Source organism: Camelina sativa, chromosome 7, assembly GCF_030686135.1.
Source record: "Camelina sativa cultivar CO46 ecotype springtype chromosome 7, ASM3068613v1".
NCBI classification, from domain to species: domain Eukaryota; kingdom Viridiplantae; phylum Streptophyta; class Magnoliopsida; order Brassicales; family Brassicaceae; genus Camelina; species Camelina sativa.
This window is the reverse complement of record NC_141886.1, coordinates 25,245,152-25,265,636: the sequence shown is the minus strand read 5'-3', so window position 1 is coordinate 25,265,636 and position 20,485 is coordinate 25,245,152. Positions and strand designations below refer to the sequence as shown.

Below are 20,485 nucleotides of genomic sequence, written 5' to 3'. Positions count from 1 at the left end.
AGCTATTTTTGTCAAACAACAGTCTTAATACATAAAAGCATGGAGGTGTTTTGTGTTGGAATTTGGAAATTGATCCTTTGCTTAACAAGGAACAAATGACTAAGGAAGTAAGAAGTAAACAAGAGTTGAGCGGCTGAGAAATGAGACTTCCAACAGTTTGGACATAATTAAACCCACAATCCAATTTCTTAATTCCAATGGCTCAATCCAATTGAGAGGAAGCAGCTTATCATGGCTCAATCCAATTCTATGAGTTGGATCAGATTCATGGATTCAAAAGATTGGTTGGAGAACTAGACAATACCTGGTGGGAAGAAAGGTAAAAAAATCTATCCCTCACTTGAAAATTGAAATTAGAAGAGAGAGAGACAAATAACAATGATTACAAAAACGTCGTCGCTTAACAATATCACCTAAAGTAGGAAATATTGATTTATCCGATTTCTCCACTTAACAGCTTCCTCTCCGCATGGATTGGTTTCTTCGTCTCACTATTATCTTTCATCTCCCTCCGCTCTTTCTTTTCCTCATCTCCTTCGTCTGCACGGCGTCGGAGCTCGATGAATTAGTAGCCTTCCGTCTTCGTCTCCGAAATGTTGCGATGCCTTTTTTTTTAGTTTTGGTAGAATTAACCCCTTTTTTTTTTTGGGAGGCATAACCAATCAGAGAGAGCCACATCATCAACTTCGTGACCACCCCCGGCGTAAGTTGTAATCCTAAGGTTAGCAGCACTAATTTAGAACTTACAAGTTTCACTGAACTATAATTTCTTGGCATTCTTAGTATAAAATTCTCTTGGGGAACATTTTCATTTTCTTATTTTCCTTACTAACTTTTCTATTAGCTTTTCTAAAACATCAATTTCATATGGATTGTAATTTGTTGGTATGCAATTAAAAGAAGAAACTAGAGAGTTAGATAGCCAAAGACAGTGTAGTTTGTCAAAAAGATAGTGCAAAGTAGAAAGTGATAGTCAGAAGAAATATCCATAAACGAGTTGAAAATTTTTACTCGTATTTTGTCTTTCTTTGCTTTAATGATTGGTGAGAAGAAAACGTTTTCCCACTTCACTTCCACTATTTGGTTAACCATGATATAAAGCTTGGTCGAAGAAATAAACAATGGTAACCACACACATCTTTTGTAATTGTTTCTTTCAATTGGTTTTTTATCTTTCTTTTTTTTTTTAATCTTATTTTACAAATGAAAGGGGAGCTTATCTTGGGAATACACTTGATGATATGGGTAATGTTACTGTTGAGGCAGCTACATGGATACAAAAGCTGTATTGAGAATGAAAGGAAAGCTTTGTTGGAGCTCAAGACATACCTGGTCTCAATTAGTGAAGAGGATGGATCTGAATATGTTCTCCCTACTTGGACTAATGACACAAAGAGCGATTGTTGTCGGTGGGAGGAAATTAAGTGCAATCGTACAAGCGGACGGGTGATCAGTATATCCTTTGGTGGGCTGTACCTCAAAGAAAGTCCTCTCCTAAACCTTTCTTTGTTGCATCAGTTTGAAGAGGTCCGAATTCTGAACTTAACTGGGTACGGATTCAGTGGCTTGTTTGATGATGTGGAAGGTATTACTAGTCTTTCCCTAGTGGATTAGTTTTAACATTTTGCTTTGCATTGCCACTTTGATATTACAAATCTTCTGGATATATTCTTTTGTTGAGAGGTAACAATTTAACTGGATATATTCCAAAGCAGCTGTGTAATTTGAGCAGCATCAGACTTCTAGATCTTTCAGATAACAAGCTCAATGGCTTCATACCTACATGCCTCAATAATTTATCATTTGGACTTGGAGGAGGGCAAATGACTGACTACTTGGGCGGAACTATAGACGATCTGGTCTTAGAATTTTATAAATCCACATTTGTGGTTGAAGGTTTTGAGTTATACTACGTTACCTATCAGGATATTGAAATCAAATTTGCAACTAAGCAAAGGTATGAATCTTATATTGGACCAGCTGAGTTCAGTGATGGAACACTCGTGTATATGTTTGGGATGGATCTGTCAAGTAACAAATTAACTGGTGTTATTCCAGCAGAGCTTGGAGATCTCTCGAAACTAAGAGCCCTGAACCTATCTCGCAATTTCTTGTCGAGTCCTATACCGGCTAGCTTCTCCAAACTGAAGGACATTGAGAGCCTTGATTTTCTTATAACATGTTACAGGGAAGCATTCCACACCAACTAACCAGCCTCACTTCTATTGTTGTCTTCAACGTCTCTTACAACAATTTATCAGGCATCATTCCTCAAGGAGGGCAATTCAACACCTTCAACGAGAACAGCTACGTAGGAAATACTCTTTGTTGGATATGGGCTGCGCCCAATATGCCACTCGGCCCAACAAGACAAGTTAATTTTGATTTCGGTCCAGCCAGATTGGAGGCAAGTCTACTAATTCCCGCAAAGGACAATCTCGTGAATTCATGATGAAAACCCTAGATAGCTTTAGGTCAACAGTCCCCTATAAAAGGAGAAAGCATTTATTGGGATCAGGATCCTGACCCCCGGAGAAGACCTACAGGGCAATACTTTGCATCGAAAACTGTTATTGTCTTTCGTATAATTCATTCCTATTTTCAGTTCGTCACTTTTAGCTTGCTAGTTCGCCTGTGAACTAACGAGCTCGATCCCGACTTGTTTTAAGTGACGATCTCACGTTTTCCCCGATTAATAAAAGAATTTGCTTACTCTTTCCCACAAAATCTTTATTTGTTTAAGTTGTGCGATCCCCAGTACAAACAATTGGCGCCCACCGTGGGGCAAGAGTAAAGCGCTTCTTTTGACGAATCAAGACCGCCGGTCCTCACTTCCTCGAAGTTTCAAGACTCATGATGAACCCCAGCGAAAACCTCAACGAAGCAATGAAGCAGCCAACGGAGCAGCGATGGGGGCGAACGAGAACACGAACTGTTCCCCCGCCGAGCTCCCTGCCGAACTCCCTGTCGAGCCCAACCGAAAGCTCCCTGCCGAGCCAAACCGAAGCCTCACTGCCGAGCACAATCTCTCCACCAGCGCCCGACGCGCCCTCCAAACCTCTTGTACCTGCACACGCCGAAGCCGGTCCTGCCGAAGACCAGCTAGTCACACACGCTGCCGCTCTCCTCAGTGCCGCTCTCACCAACGCTACCACTCTCCCCAATGCCACCCTCCCCATACCTGTGCAAAGAAACAGACTCGATGATATGATGCAGGTCATTCTCGATCGTCTCAATAATCGGGACACACGAACAGCTGAGCAGCTTGACGCACTCGTTGCAACACAAGAAGCATTGCATGACCAAATTAACAGACTCCAGCAAAGAAGGCATGATCGTCGACACACAAGCTACCCTACCGACCTGGATACACTACCACCCCTGTCACCGCCAGTCGAGGAACGCTCAGAGAGTCACAGATGCCGACCAACGTCCATCATCGAAGGATCCTTAGATGACCACACCAGGGACGGGGCGCCCGCCGATCAAGACCAGACACACCGTCGTAGCAAGCGTAGTAGGAGCCAGCCGACTCCAATACTGTCGAACAATCATCCGCGAGACGACCTGAAAGATTTCAAGGATTTAAAAATCCAGCGACTCGAAGCGATCGTAAAGGACATCTCAGCTAAGATACATAGAGTAACAAGCGTTGCCCCCAACTTTGAGAAGGTGCTCGAAGAGGCTCAACGCTCACCCTTCACAACAAGAATCTCTAGAGTTCGCGTTTGTTACATAAACAAGTTCAAGGTCATCCCATACAACGGGCTAACCGACCCAAAACCTTTCTTAACATCGATGAGTGTTGCAATCAACCGAGCACACTTTAGTCCTGAAGAATACGATGTCGGATCCTGTCAGATATTTGTGGAAAACTTAGCCCTTGACGCACTAAGTTGGTTTTCTCGTCTTGAAGCCAATTCAATAGATAGCTACTACGAGCTCACCGCTGCTTTTCTGCAATACCACTCGACCTTTATGATAAAAGGGGCATCTAACGCCGATCTCTGGACGATGTACCAAGAGGACGACGAATCGCTCAGAGAGTTTATGGAACGATTCAAGAAGGTTGTTTCAAAGCTCGTCATTGTAGACGATACTGTGATCTCCGCTCTCTGAAATGCTCTCGCATATGGGTCTCGCTTCAGGGACGATATTATCATATACAAGCCTCTGACTCTCGACGACGCAATGCACCGCGCTAACAAGTACATCGAGATAGAAAAAGAGAAAGATGCAAGGTCAAACCATCCATCAAGATAACCGGTCGTGGAACTCATCCAAATCGAAGAATAACAAAGCGCTTTAAGCCAAAAAAAAAAAAAAAAAAAAAAAAGAACGCTCGTCATACCGAGCTCTTCCTTCGCAAATGAACTACGAATGGCTTGATCTCTTTTCAAGGTACGTAGGTAGCCTTTTACAAGACACAGCTATAACAAAACATGGATGCAGCGGTGAAATAATCCGCACAAAAAAAAAGCCGAGTCCAGTCTCGCATTCAGCTAGCAGGCGGTCAAGTTTGAATAAGCCAAGTTCTTACTTGCACACTCTTGCCGACTTCGGGGCACCCACATGGTAAGCCGGACACCAGGGCCGCACCTAAAAGGTACGACGAGCTCATCTCAACTACCAACCTAAAACTAGGTATTCGAAACACGTAACAGGATAAGCCGAGAGACGTCTCGCTCCATAAAATACATCTCGATACCAAGCAAAAGGTCGAGCAAGTCTCGCACTAGCTAGAGGGCACCTGAACTAATAAGCCAAGCTCCGGCTTGCAAGTTCTTGTAGACCCCAAACAACCACAGCTTGCTCGATTGACGCTCTCACGATCGACGCTCTCACGATTGACGCTCTCACGCTCGACGCTCTCACGGTCGACACTCTCACGCTCGACGCTCTCACGATCGACGCTCACGCTCGATGCTCACGCTCGACGCTCTCACGCTGAGCTCATCTCGCCGAGCTCACCACCAAGCTCACCGCCGAGTTCACCTCCGAGCTCACCGCCGAGCTCATCTCGCCGAGCTCACCGCCGAGCTCATCTCGCCGAGCTCACCGCCAAGCTCACTTCCGAGCTCACCGCCGAGCTCACGCCGAGCTCTTTACCTCTGCTCATCTCGCCGATACCTGTGGGTATTTCTGAATGAAAACCGATCGGTTATTTTGACAGAATCGGTTCGAGTCGGTTCGAGTATTTTTGGTCGGGTTCGGTTCGGTTCCTCGGGTTCGGTTTATTTGCCCAGGCCTAGTTAAGACTTTTCCTCAAGTTAAAAGTTGTTCATCAGAATTCAAAGGTTATAAATTCATTCAATGTATAATTTCGTGGTGTTAAGCCTAGCAAAAAAGTCTTAAGTATTTTCTAGCAATTCTTAATTTCCATAACTTAATTGTTATGGTTACTGGTTACTACAAATCAAGACCTTCATTAACTTGATTTGACTTATTAGGTGGTATATGGGACTTTACACCTCACATAGATTGTGACAGTTTTCTACGAAGACCTTGACTCAGTTTTATATCATACGAGACAAAGTAAACGATAGTGATCACTCTGTTTAGGCATGTCACATGACTTTAAGTGTTTTCAGTTTTCATCAACAGAGATTTCCATTTGTTATAAAATTTAGATCTCATTTCTTGTTGAATTCTTATAACCTTGGAAGTATTTGCATTGAACATCTAAACCCCAACCTTGTTTTGTCGAGTTCATTTCATTTGCTTTTTATCTTATCTGCAATGGAGGGGAAGCTTATCGTGGGACAACACTTGATATGGGTGATGTTATTGTTGTTGGGACAACTACATGGATACAAAAGCTGTATTCATAAAGAAAGGAATGCTTTGTTGGAGCTCAAGAAATACTTCATCCCAATTAATGGATCCTGTAGAATTAGATATCAAATTGACTTATCTTTATTGATTTAGGTAACAACCCTATATATACATGTTTATCTAGGGTTTATATAAACCGTCATTGAGGTAAACAATATATTAAAAGCCCTAGGTACAAAAGCCCACAAGCTATCGCTAAGTAGACGTAATTATCCGTAATACTCCCCCTCAGGTTGGAGCGGGAGGTACTCGAACACCCAACCTGGACATGATATAGAGAAACTGTGGACGACCAAGAGCCTTTGTTAAAATGTCAGCAAGCTGCTCACTAGACGCCACATGTTGCGTGACAATAATACCATCACGCACCGCATCTCGAACCGCATGGCAATCATTCTCAATATGCTTGGTGCGTTCATGAAATACAGGATTAGAAGCAATATGAAGAGCAGCCTTATTGTCACAAAACAATCGAGCAGGCTGAGACTGTTTGATACCTAACTCTGTTAACAACTTACGAAGCCACTTTATTTCGCAAAGAGCAACTGACATTGCGCGATATTCGGCTTCAGCGGAAGAGTGAGAAACTGTCTTCTGTTTCTTGGTTTTCCACGCAATGGGAGAACCACCAAGAAGCACAACAAACGAACTAATAGAACGCCGAGTAATGGGACAAGAAGACCAATCCGAGTCGCAATAAACTGTGAGAGAGAGATCAGAGTCGGCCTTAAGCAGGATCCCTTGATCCGGTGAACCCTGTAAAAATGGTACGACACGTAAAGCAGCAGCCCAATGAGCCTCACGTGGATGGTGCAGGAACTGAGACAACACATGGATGGAGTAACTTAACTCAGGACGGGTATGGAGCAGATACAGCAGACGACCAACCAAACGACGATACGGAGTTGGGTTAGTCAATAACGGACCATCATCATCGGCCAAATGATGATTCTGTTCGAGCGGAGTTACAGCAGGACGGGAAGCAAGATCGCCTGTATCAGAAACAAGATCTAACATATACTTGCGTTGGGACAAGAAAATCCCTTCTGATCCGCGAGACACCTCTATACCAAGAAAATATTTCAACTTGCCCAAGTCCTTCATAGAGAAACATTTCCCTAAGTAGTCTTTAAACTTTTGCACCATATAGCTATCATTGAAACAAATCACAAGATCATCAACATATATCAACACTCGTAAGTCAATATTCGCACGAGTATATAAGAAGAGAGAGTAATCATCATATGCTTGTGTGAAACCAAAACAAAACAATGCATCCGAAAGCTTTTTGAACCAACACCGAGGAGCTTGTTTCAGCCCATACAAAGACTTCTTTAGACGACAAACCTTGCCAGGATGAGAATGTCGAAAACCCGGTGGCAGTTTCATATAAACCTCCTCTTCAAGATCACCATGAAGAAAGGCGTTATTAACATCCATCTGAAACACTTCCCAATTATTTGCAGCAACAAGCCGGAGTAGGGTTCGCACAGTGGTCATCTTGCAACGGGAGCAAAGGTTTCATGATAGTCTTCTCCTTCAACCTGTTTATTACCGCAGACAACGAGACGGGCTTTGTAACGTTCAAGAGAACCATCAACCCGATACTTAGTCTTGTACACCCATTGAGAATCTATCGCAACCTTACCAGGTGGGAGGTCCATAACGTCCCACGTTTTCTTAAACTCATGAGCATCCACCTCGGTAGTCATTGCATCATTCCAGACCTTAATACGTACCGCCTCTTTGAAGTTTTTGGGTTCAGTTGTATTGATTATCACAGCCAGATAGGCACGGTGTCCTGCAGAAAAGGAAGCATCGGAGATGTTTTCCATTAAAAGATACAAAGGTTACCTTGGACCAAAGACGAGGATGGAGAGACAAAGGATGAGAGAGCGTGATGGGTCTCGAGATCAGTGGTGGTGTTATACAACACATAATCCTTGAGTCGAACAAACTGTCGAACTTGACGCTTGCCAGGTCGAGGAGGTTGTTGAACTTCAACAGACAATGGTGCAGTAACCGGAACCAACAACAGAGGAACAATAGAAGAGCTCGGAGGAGACGACTCCGGAACCGTAGGAGACAGAACCAAAATTGCTGGTGTCAAAGGAGGTACGACAGGTGGTACAACTAGATTGTGTGGCGAAGGAGCAACCGACTCACTAGGCAAAACAGAGGAGACAGCGGGATCAGTACGTGCAACTGGATCCGGTACCTTAGGCAGAGGACTCCCCCTTTCAGGAACAGTCATAGGAATACACCAATCGGAATCTGTCATAAGAGGAACACACGGTTCTGGGGAAGAGGACACCTCTGCCGCGAATGGAAAAACATCCTCGCGAAAAATCACATCACGGGAAATGAGAAACTTGTTTTGTTCCATATCAAATACTTTCCAACCTTTTTGGGCAAAAGGATAACCAACAAATACGCAAAGACGACTTCGAGCCCCAAATTTATCTTTGTCATGAGACAACCGATGTGTATAGCAAGCCGAACCAAAAACACGCAGCTGATCATAAGCGGGTTTAACGCCATGAAGAACTTCGTATGGGGAATGATTGTTATGAAGAGTCGTCGGAGTGCGATTTATTAAGTACGCAGCGGTTAAGACAACCTCTCCCCAAAATTTTATTGGGAGACTTGCTTGGAATAACACTGCACGGGCAACATTAAGGATGTGTCTATGTTTCCTTTCGACGCGTGCATTCTGCTGCGGAGTACCAACACAAGAGGTTTGGTAAACAATGCCTTGTTGCCAAAAAGAGGAGGAAAGACACATAAACTCTGTCCCATTATCACTACAAACTGTTTTGACGGTCTTGCCAAATTGTTTTTCAGTGTACGCAAGAAAATTAGTTAGAACAGTATGCACTTCTGATTTCTCAAATAGGAGATACGTCCAGACTGATCTTGAGAAATCATCGACAATAGTCAAGAAATAAATTGCACCGCAAGAAGAAGGAACACGATACGGTCCCCACACATCACAATGTATTAAAGAAAAACAATCGGAAGCTTTATTGATACTATCAGGAAAAACTTCTCTAGTTTGCTTAGCTCTAAAACAGACGTCACAAGACAAAGAGCTATTTGAAGAAACAGAAACCATAGGCAAAACCGAAAGCACCGAGTAACTAGGATGACCCAACCGTTGATGCCACAAAGCCTGATCAGAAGAGACACTAACTGTGTGAATCTTTGCGGTTGCAACATCCATTAGATAATAGACCCCATCACGCTCTTCACCTCTTCCAATCAAAGTCCTCGTAAAACGGTCCTGTAAAACACAAATTGTATCAGTAAAAGTGGCCATACACTTAGTTTGCTTCACAATTTTTGAGACAGATATCAAAGTGCAGTTCAAAGTTGGGACATAGAGAACATTGGTTAAGAAAATTTTCTCCAAAAGAGGAAAATCGCCCATACTCAAAGCCATTGTCTTGCTACCATCCGCAAAACCCACCGAACAAGGTGAAATTGAAACAACTTTAATCAAGAGTGTAAGATTCCCAGTCATATGATGGGAAGCCCCTGTATCAAGGATAACATCGCCAAACTTTGGCTTACTAGATAACTTGTCAGAAGGTTTAGTAGAGGTTCTCTCTTGGAGTAGTTGAGAAAGAGCTTAGAGCTGCTCTGGTGTGAATTATGGAAAAATGGAAGGATTGGAAGAAGGATTAGAACTTGTCGCATGTGCCGTAGTTATTTGGCCTCTGCCACGTCCGTTACCACGACCACCGGAGCCACGACCATGACCACCGGAGCCACGACCACGACCACCGGAGCCACGACCAGCACCATTACGATCGGTCCACCAGTCAGGAAAACCAACAATAGACCAACAATCCTTCTTTTCATGTCCTGACCGACCATAGTGGGAACATAACACGGGACGATACTTGATAATAGAGGATTCCATACGATTCACAGGTTGATTTTCAGCGGGTAAAGATGAAGAAACCAACTCGCGACGTGTGACAAAACCTACAGCCTCTTGCCTCTGTTCTTGATGTCGGGAAGAAGCAAGACGCTGTTCTTCGCGGATGACTTTGGAGTAGGCAACACCGAGAGATGGAAAGGGATCCATATTAACCAGACTTGCACAAATCCCACCAAAACATGAATCGTCGAGGCCCATGACAAATTGATGAAACTTCTCATCATCTCGTTCTTTGACTAGTGCAGTCATAATCGAACTGTGAGGACAAACTGCACTGGCTTGATAATTCTTCAGCTTGTCCCAGAGGGTACACAATTTGCAGTAATAGTCGATCACCGCTTGTCCTTCCTGTCGACATGAGGCAAGCTGAGCTTTGATCTTATGAACCCGGATGTTGTTACTTACAGAAAACCGCTGTCGCAGTTCTTCCCACAAGAGATGAGCATCAGAGATGAAAGTAACAATGGATTTCACCTTGGGCTGAATCGAGGCTCGAATCCAACCTACAATCATCGAATTCACTGTCTTCCAATTCTCAAAATCAGGATTATCACTTTCAGGTTTCTTGATGGACCCATCGATGAAACCAGTTTTCCGTTTTGCTTGAAGAGCATTCAACATCTCTTCAGACCATTCACTGTAATTTTCTCCATTCAACAGAACAGAGGAGATCACGGTGCCTGGGTTATCGGAGCTGGACAGGATGTATGGTGACACCGTCGTGGAAGGCGACGCTGAGACAAGAGCTCCGGACGAACCAGACAACTGTTCTCCGTTGGTAGACATTGTTTTCTTGACACGCAAGAAAGAAAAATCGAAACTATCGATACAAAGAAAAAATTTTGTTTTTAAGAGAAATTTTGCTCTCATACCATGTCGAATTAGATATCAAACTGACTTATCTTTATTGATTTGGGTAACAACCCTATATATACATGTTTATCTAGGGTTTACATAAACCGTCATTGACGTAAACAATATATTAAAAGCCCTACGTACAAAAGCCCACAAGCTATCGCTAAGTTGACGTAATTATCCGTAATAGATCCCACTCTGTTCTCACTATTTGGGTTAACGACACAACGAGCGGTTGCTGTCATTGGGAAGGTTTCACGTGCAATCATACAAGCGGACGGGTTATCGGGCTTTCCATTGATTGGATGTTCAACGGAAAGAGTTATCTCCTAAATCTTTCTTTGTTGCATCCCTTTGAAGATATTCGAAGTCTGGACTTATCCGGATCCAGGTTCAATGGGTTGTTTGATGATGTGGAAGGTATACCAGAGTTTCTTTAGTGGTTAATTATAGCTTCTTCTTTTCTTTTCTTTTTTTTCCTGCGTTAGGGCTCTGCTTCTGTAAATGATTTAGATGGAACAATCTTAGTTTATTGTCTCTAATTCATGAAAGTTAATTATTTGCTTCTACAGTAACTTGCTGATGTTTTGTCGTCAGTTTTTGTCCTAAGTTGCATGTTGTAATCACATTACGCGGTCCTTAATGTAAATGCGGATGAGGCAATAATAAAGTGCAGAAAGTAAATAACACAAGAGCTTTGTTAAAGAGGTTCGATTTTTCCTACTCCCCGGGACCACGTCCAGATTTCGATTCCACTAGAACAAGAAAGCAAATAAAACCTATTCGCAAATGCGTAAATCAAGCATAACCCTCTTAATTCACCGCTCCGTTCTATAACATGAAATCTTAAGGATAATTCTCTACCCTTACCTAGACTAACACCAAGCCTAGATTCAAACCAAGATAACCTAACCTTGGGCTAAACTCCCCCTGAGCCTTGACTTCAGATCTTCAACTCTCTTGAGCAACCTTCACACACACGTCACACCGACGAAAAAATAAGCTTGAAAAACACAAGCACCAAACCGCAAAACTAAGTTGCACACAAAAACAGAAAGCTCTCTAGGATTTTATTCTTTATGTCTCAGCTCTCTTACTTCTCTAGGACGTGCCCAACACCTCCTTATATACCCATCAAGACTTCCTAATCAGCATAGGAGAAGATTTTCAAATTTCATAAGAAATAGACTTTTTCCTTTTTGATATTTTCTTTTTCCTTATAAAACTTCAATTTAATCAACCAACGAAATAGTATTTTTCCTCTTCAATTCATCCTTAAACCGTCCTTCAATGTTGCCTTCTCAAACCTTCTAGAAACTTCTCAGTCACATAAAACAACATCAATCTTGTATCACATCTTGAATCACACAGACACTACTTCAGCCATCCAATACATCTTCATTCTCCCCCTTTTTGACTATGCTTGTGAACTCATCAGTTCAAACACTTAAACACCATCACCAAACACATCTTCATTCTCCCCCTGAATGAGTCACAACATGGTCAAAACTAACTGGAAAATTCTCCCCGCTTTGCAATACGCGGTTGATAGCCTAGTACACCACCTCCATAGAACTCATCTTTTCTAACCCAAATCTTGTTGCGCCTTAGACCTCCATGATTGACTCCTTGAATGAATCTGAAACAATTCCTCTTAATATGTCCTTGAACTCCACAATGATAACATGTAGGACCTTGAAACCTCAAATCATAAGCATTCTCCATTCGGCTCCTCTCTCTCAACAATCTGAAACATCTTGGCCTAATATGCCCAACAACACCACAATGATGACAAACAGGTCGAAAAACGTTTCTAGGTGCATTCTGCTCTTTCACAAAAACATTCTCTGAAGCAATCTTTGAAGTAGTCTCTGTTACATTTTCAGTTCCTGATGCAGACATGATTTTTCCACTTGAAACAAACACCAAATCCGGTTTTAAAACTTTTCCTTCATATCCAAGGCCACACTTATCAGTCTTGCCAATACTCACAATTTGATCCAACTTCTCTGTACCATTATTGAGCATCCTCAAATTCTTTTGAGTTTCTTCAAGCTGCACTTTAGCTTGTAATGCTTCTTCTTCCTTCTCTGTTGCATGTTTCTCTGCTTCAACGGTTTTAGCCTCTAACTTGAGCTTCTCCTTAATCAAAACTGATTTATCCTCAACTACCTTAAGTCAATGTGCATACAACTTCTCATAACTCTTTCCAAGTTCCTCATAACTCATATCCTCTGCATCACTATCACTATCAGATTCATCTTCAGTTGCAGTTGCAGGTTTTGCTGCAGATTCAGAAGTAGTTGCAGACACTGATTCAGAACTATCTTCAAAAGTTGTAAACGCCACAAAATTCTGCAGTTGAAGAAGCTCATAATTTAGATGACATGGCTTTTGATGAGTTTGTTGGGATTCAAGACTGAATCTCTATCGAGCTCCCTAGGATTATTATCTTTATCTCTCAGCTCTCTTGCTTCTCTAGGACGTGCCCAACACCTCCTTATATACCCATCAAGACTTCCTAATCACAATAGGAAAAGATTTCCAAATCTTATAAGAAAAAGACTTTTTCCTTTTTGCTATTTTCCTTTTCCTTGTAAAACTCCAATTTAATCAACGAAAGAAATAGTAGTTTTCCTCTTCAATCCATCCTTAAACCATCCTTCAATATTGCCTTCTCAACTCTTCTAGAAACTTCTCACACACATAAAACAACAGCAATCCTGTATCACGTCTTGAATCACACAGAAACTACTTCCGCCATCCAATGCATCTTTATTCTCCCCCTTTTTGACTATGCTTGTGAACTCATCAGTCCAAACTCCTAAACAACATCATACCAAACACATCTTCATTCTCCCCCTGAATGAGTCACAACATGGTCAAAACTAACTGGAAAATTCTCCCCACTTTGCAATACGCGGTTGAAAGCCTAGTACACCACCTCCATAGAACTCATCTTTTCTAACCCAAATCTTGTTGCGCCTTAGACCTCCATGATTAAACTCTCGAATGAATATGAAACAATTCCTCTTAATATGTCCTTGAACTCCACAATGATAACATGTAGGACCACACAACCTTACATCAAAAGCATTCTCCATGCGGCTCCTCTCTCTCAACAATCTGAAACATCTTGGCATAATATGCCCAACAACACTACAATGATGACAAACAGGTCGAAACACTTTTCTAGGTGCACTCTACAATTCAGAAATTTTTGTACCACGTTCTTTCACAAATACCGTCTCTGAAGCATCCTCTGTAGCAGTCTCTGAAGTACGCTTTGAAGCCGACGTGATTTTTCCACTTGAAACAAACACCCGTTCCGATTTTGAAACTTTTCCTTCATATCCAAGGCCACACTTATTTGTCTTGCCAATATTCAGAATATGATCCAACTTCTCTGTACCATTATTAAGCATCCTCAAATTCCTTTGAGTTTCTTCAAGTTTCACTTTAGCTTGTAATGCTTCTTCTCCCTTCTCTGTTGCATGTTTCTCAGCTTCAACGATTTTAGCCTCTAACTCGAGCTTCTCCTTAATCAAAACTGCATTATCATCAACTATCTTAAGCCAATATGCATATAACTTCTCATAACTCTTACCAAGTTCTTCATAGCTCATATCCTCTGAATCACTATCACTCTCAGATTCATGTTTAGATGCACTTGCAGGTTTTGCTGCAGGTTCAGAAGCAGTTGCATACACTGATGCAGACACTAATTCAAAACTATCTTCAAAAGTTGTAAACGCCACAAAATTCTTCAGTTCTTCTTCTTCTTCATCTGAATCAGTTTCAGAATCACTAGTAACAACATTCATAGCCTTCTTCTTATGCTTTTGTAGATTGGCACAATCAGACCGTACATGACCATATCCTTTGCATTCGAAACATTGAACATTCTTTGATGAAGTCTTCTTCTCTTCACCCATTCTACTTTTCTTCTCTTCACCCTTACGCTTCAGAAATTTAGCAAATTGTCTTGATAACATAGCCATTGAATCTTAACAAGATGATACCTTAAGAGCTACTCCAATGTCAACTTCCTTCTTTATTGCTTCATTAACAACATCATCTTTCTTCTTTACTCCTTCAGATTCATATGCTTTGCTTAATTCAAAAGCTTTAAGAATCCCAACAAACTCATCAAAAGTCATCTCATCTAAATTATGAGCTTCTTCAACTGCAGAAATTTTTGACTCAAATTTTGCAGGCACCGATCGCTTCAACTTCTTCACAAGTTTTTTTTCTTTGTACTGCTTTCCAAGAGCAAAAGCCTCATTAGAAATATCACATAACTTAGCACTGAACTCAGCCATAGTTTCTTTTTCTTCCATCCTTAGATTCTCAAATTGTGAAGCCAACATATCCAGCTTTGTTCTCTTAACACTTGAAGTACCTTCAACCATATTCTCCAATGACTTCCGAGCTTTCTGAGCTGATACACATTGAGAAATCAACTTGAAGTGGCTTGAATCAATAACATTGTAAATCGCAGTCTTGGCTGTAGAATTACAACTTGATAGCTTTTTCTCTGCAGCAGTCCACTTATCTCATGGCTTAAGACACTCAACTCCTTTATCATCCACGAATTTAGGGGGCTCCCAACCAAGCTCAATCGAATTCCAACAATCATCATCAAGGTTACTAATAAACGCTTGCATACGAACCTTCCAATATCCGTAATTCGTTGAATCAAGCAACGGTGGTCTTAGCATAGACGTGCCTTCTCTGTATGAATTCATCACAACTGATTCAAAGCTCTGCCTCACTTCCTGAACTACCCTCACCCTTGATCTACCCGAAACTAGACTGAATCTCTATCGAGAACCCGCTCTTGCTTCATCTTGAAATAGACTTTTTCTTTTTTGACATCCAATGAAGATGTATTGGATGGCTGAAGTAGTGTCTGTGTGATTCAAGACGTGATACAGGATTGCTGTTGTTTTATGTGACTGAGAAGTTTCTAGAAGGTTTGAGAAGGCAACATTGAAGGACGGTTTAAGGATGAATTGAAGAGGAAAACAACTATTTCGTTGGTTGATTAAATTGGAGTTTTATAAGGAAAAGAAAAATATCAAAAAGGAAAAAGTCTATTTCTTATGAAATTTGGAAATCTTCTCCTATGCTGATTAGGAAGTCTTGATGGGTATATAAGGAGGTGTTGGGCATGTCCTAGAGAAGTAAGAGAGATGAGACATAAAGAATAAAATCCTAGAGAGCTTTCTGTTTTTGTGTGCAACTTAGTTTTGCGGTTTGGTGCTTGTGTTGTTCAAGCTTATTTGTTCGTCGGTGTGACGTGTGTGTGAAGGTTGCTCAAGAGAGTTGAAGATCTGAAGTCAAGGCTCAGGGGGAGTTTAGCCCAAGGTTAGGTTATCTTGGTTTGAATCTAGGCTTGGTGTTAGTCTAGTTAAGGGTAGAGAATTATCCTTAAGATTTCATGTTATAGAACAGAGCGGTGAATTAAGAGGGTTGTGCTTGATTTACGCGTTTGCGAATAGGTTGTATTTGCTTTCTTGTTCTAGTGGAATCGAAATCTGGACGTGGTCCCGGGGAGTAGGAAAAACCGAACCTCTTTAACAAAGCTCTTGTGTTATTTACTTTCTGCACTTTATTATTGCCTCATCCGCATTTACAAGTGGTATGAGAGCGGGTTCTCGATAGAGATTCAGTCTAGTTTCGGGTAGATCAAGGGTGAGGGTAGTTCAGGAAGTGAGGCAGAGCTTTGAATCAGTTGTGATGAATTCATACAGAGAAGGCACGTCTATGTCAAGACCACCGTTGCTTGATTCAACGAATTACGGATATTGGAAGGTTCGTATGCAAGCGTTTATTAGTAACCTTGATGAAGATTGTTGGAATTCGATTGAGCTTGGTTGGGAGCCCCCTAAATTCGTGGATGATAAAGGAGTTGAGTGTCTTAAGCCAAGAGATAAGTGGACTGCTGCGGAGAAAAAGCTATCAAGTTGTAATTCTACAGCCAAGATTGCGATTTACAATGCTATTGATTCAAGCCACTTCAAGTTGATTTCTCAATGTGTATCAGCTCAGAAAGCTCTCTAGGATTTTATTCTTTATGTCTCAGCTCTCTTACTTCTCTAGGACGTGCCCAACACCTCCTTATATACCCATCAAGACTTCCTAATCAGCATAGGAGAAGATTTCCAAATTTCATAAGAAATAGACTTTTTCCTTTTTGATATTTTCCTTTTCCTTATAAAACTCCAATTTAATCAACCAACGAAATAGTAGTTTTCCTCTTCAATTCATCCTTAAACCGTCTTTCAATGTTGCCTTCTCAAACCTTTTAGAAACTTCTCAGTCACATAAAACAACAGCAATCCTGTATCACGTCTTGAATCACACAGACACTACTTCAGCCATCCAATACATCTTCACTTAAGTCCTTCACTTACCCTTCCACGTGCATTGAGTAACATCTGTCATCATTATATGCTTAGCATGATTTTATCTTGTAGGTTATAAAAGCCTAAGAAGATTAAGAAACCTGGAGATTCTGGATCTCTCTTCAAATGCATTCAATAACAGCATTTTCCCCTTTCTTAATGCTGCTACATCACTTAAAACTCTGTTTCTTCGGAGTAACGACATGGATGGCCTTTTTTATGTTAAAGGTGCGTTTTAACATATGTATCTAGCATGGCCTATTAGTTGATGATGTATCTTTTTCTGAATTGTTTTAACTCTTATTATGTCATAAGTTCAGTTTGCATCATTCTTTTATTCGTTGACCTCCGTTTCAGAACTCAAAGATTTGAGAAACTTGAGACTCTTGGACCTAAGTGATAACAGATTTAACGGCTTTGTACCAGTACGAGGTATGTCCATAAGTACTTGCCTTTCTTTTCTAGGTTGCAAAAATTTGGTTTGATTTAATAGACTCGCACGTACAATCATTAGGTTCATTTAATGATGCTTTCTTTGTGTGGCTTCGTGGCAGACTTACCAGCCTTAAGGAAGCTGAAAGCTCTGGATCTACATGGTAACCAGTTGACCGCAACTATGGGATTGCAAGGTAACAAATTATTTATTTTTGCATTGAGTCTAGTGATTAATTCACGTTTAGTTATGTAAGTTTTGTATTGATTACCTTAGGGATTTGCGAATTGAAAAATATGGAAGCGCTCAATCTCAGTAACAATTATCTAGAAGGCCAGTTTCCTTTATGTATAACTAGATTGACTGGGCTTCGAGTTCTTGATCTCTCATCAAACATATTGACTGGGAAACTACCATCTGCTCTCGGTAGCCTTAAATCCCTTGAGTACTTGTCGTTGGTTGATAATGGCTTTGATGGCTTATTTTCTCTTGGTTGGCTCGCCAACCTCTCAGAACTTACGGTGCTCAAACTTTCTTCAAAATCCAACTCTCTTCAAGTAGAGTCAGATAAACCTTGGAAGCCAAAATCTCAGATGATTGCTCTTGTACTAAGATCTTGCAACTTAGAGAAGGTTCCTCATTTTCTCCTACACCAGAAGGATTTGCGTCTAGTTGATCTTGCAGACAATAAAATCATTGAACGTTTTCCTTCTTGGTTGTTGGCGAACAATACGAAACTCGAAAGGTTGCTTCTACAGAATAATTCCTTTACAAGCTTTGAATTACCAAAATCTGCTCACAGATTGCGTTTCCTGGATGTGTCATTCAATCATTTCAATCATCTCATTCCAGATAACATTGGGTGGATACTTTCTCATTTACAGTTTATGAATCTAGGGTATAATGGTTTTCAAGGACATATACCATATTCCCTAGGTAACATGAAGAGTATTAAACATCTTGATCTATCTCACAACAGTTTTCACGGGAAGCTACCAAGAAGTCTTATAAAGGGTTGTTATTCCTTGTCAAATTTGAAGCTATCACATAACAAACTAAGTGGTCCGATTTTCCCACTCCCAGTATCAACAAACTCCACTTTTCTAATTGTGTTGTCTTTGGATAACAATCGGTTTACAGGAGAGATTGGAAAAGGTTTGCGGACCTTGAAACAGTTGCAACTGCTTGATATTTCATACAACAATCTCACAGGGGTTATACCAAGTTGGTTTGATGAACTTCCATCCATAAGCGCACTGTCGTTTTCAAACAACTTGTTGGAAGGTGAAATACCTATTTCGTTGTTCAATATATCCGACCTTCAACTACTGGACCTCTCTGCAAACAGTTTATCTGGGCACTTACCTCCACAAGTCTATTCTACTACACATCAGGTAGTGTTACTCCTGCAAGACAATAATTTATCAGGGGTTATTCCAAACACATTGCTAGCAAATGTCAAAATACTTGATCTGAGTAATAACAAATTGTCTGGAAATATTCCCAAGTTTGTCAACACCGAAACAATAAGAATTCTTCTTCTTCGAGGGAATAATTTGACAGGCCGTATACCTCGCCAGCTGTGTGCCGGCATTCAGCTTCTGGATCTTGCTAACAACAGACTAAATGGATCCATACCTTCATGTCTTAGCAATGCATCATTTGGTGTGGAAGAAGACTATCCTGGTATTGACCTTCGTTCTACTGAAGCCTTGCCTTTTTCTTATCCGAAAATGGACTACACAGAAAATATCGGTATATATGTCAAATATCTACTTATGCTAGACCAGGTATTTAGCGACTACTATGAGGGAGGCACCCAGACAACTATTGAATTTGCAACGAAACACAGATATGATAATTACATGGGAGACAATCTCGGATTATTGTTTGGCATTGATCTCTCAGAAAATGATTTCAGCAGTGAGATCCCAGTAGAGTTTGGACGTCTTCTTGAACTAAAATCTCTCAATCTTTCTACCAACAAATTATCAGGTGTGATACCAAAGAGCTTTTCAGGCCTGAAGAACATGGAAAGCCTTGATCTATCTTTCAACAGATTACAAGACCAGATCCCACCACAACTTACAGATCTGAGCAGCCTTGAAGTCTTCAATGTCTCATTCAACAACTTATCAGGAGTCATTCCAGAGGGAAGGCAGTTTAACCCTCTTCTTTGTGGGAAACCAACCAACACAAGCTGCGAGAGGAATAACTTTCAAGAACCAAATAATGGAGTGGAAGCTGCTGATGAATCCACCACAACCGACATGGTGTCTTTCTACTGGAGTTTTGCTGCAGCCTATGTGACAATACTTTTTGGGTTACTCGCATCACTCTCATTTGATTCTCCTTGGAGCAGAGTTTGGTTTTACATCGTTGATGCTTCCATCCACAAGGTCAGGAATTTGTTGTGGTAAACTATTGCAGGTGCCAGATGCTTCTTATGTGTTTGTTTCATAGTCCAGTCCATATATATGTTGTCGTTCTTATGAAACCTCCTACTTTGTTTCACAAACTACAGCATGCCGTACGTTTGGTTCTCGTGTACTCTGTCTTTGTAAAAGTGTAATGTCGTAATCATATCTTGGAGCTTGTTTGCTGGTTAGTTCAATACATAATCTCTAGTTCTCTACTGTAATACAAAAAAGATGCATGAAACAAACTATCTCAAAGTAGAGAAGAGCTCACAAGCGCCCAAAAATGAGACTAAACGTAGAGAATTTCCCATAAGTTCTCATAATTGTCTATAGATAATCTTTACATATACCGATTCACAGTTTTTTTTCCACAGAGCAAGTTGAGTTAAGCAAATAATAGTGTAAAACGCTTATAAGCATGGAGGTATTTGGACATATAATATTAAACTCACAATTCAATTGAGGGGAAGCCAGCTTATTATGGTTCAGTCCAATTTCTATGTGTAGGCTCAGATTCATGAATACAAAAGATTGGTTGGACAACAAGACATACCCGGTGGGAAGAAAGTTCACTTGGAACAAGAGA

General features: G+C 41.0%; 1 protein-coding gene and 1 pseudogene across 5 annotated transcripts; one reads left to right on the top strand and one right to left on the bottom strand.

Moving 5' to 3' along the window:
* Positions 1-464: 464 nt before the first annotated feature.
* Positions 465-20,088, top strand: LOC147941674 (receptor-like protein 15). 5 transcript variants are annotated; one of them, XM_087459288.1, is made up of 6 exons: positions 465-721; positions 1,211-1,585; positions 17,119-17,274; positions 17,404-17,478; positions 17,601-17,675; positions 17,756-20,088. In XM_087459288.1, exons 2-6 carry the CDS (start codon positions 1,237-1,239, stop codon positions 19,897-19,899), a joined length of 2,799 nt encoding a protein of 932 aa, XP_087315414.1. In that variant the 5' UTR covers positions 465-721; positions 1,211-1,236; the 3' UTR covers positions 19,900-20,088. The 5 variants fall into 5 exon arrangements, 3 of the variants coding, with proteins under 3 accessions (XP_087315414.1, XP_087315415.1, XP_087315413.1); XM_087459289.1 differs by having other exon boundaries at positions 470-721; positions 1,267-1,585; XM_087459287.1 differs by lacking the exon at positions 465-721 and having other exon boundaries at positions 1,087-1,585.
* LOC147941675 (uncharacterized) lies at positions 12,815-15,357 on the bottom strand (annotated as a pseudogene).
* Positions 20,089-20,485: the final 397 nt, after the last annotated feature.

Excerpts from the sequence above, each read along its gene's own strand:
- LOC147941674 (XM_087459287.1), top strand. The coding sequence starts at position 1,204 with ATGAAAGGGGAGCTTATCTTGGGAATACACTTGATGATATGGGTAATG. Across the intron at positions 17,479-17,600 it reads CGGCTTTGTACCAGTACGAG|ACTTACCAGCCTTAAGGAAG; the intron begins GTATGTCCATAA and ends GCTTCGTGGCAG. Across the intron at positions 17,676-17,755 it reads CGCAACTATGGGATTGCAAG|GGATTTGCGAATTGAAAAAT; the intron begins GTAACAAATTAT and ends TGATTACCTTAG.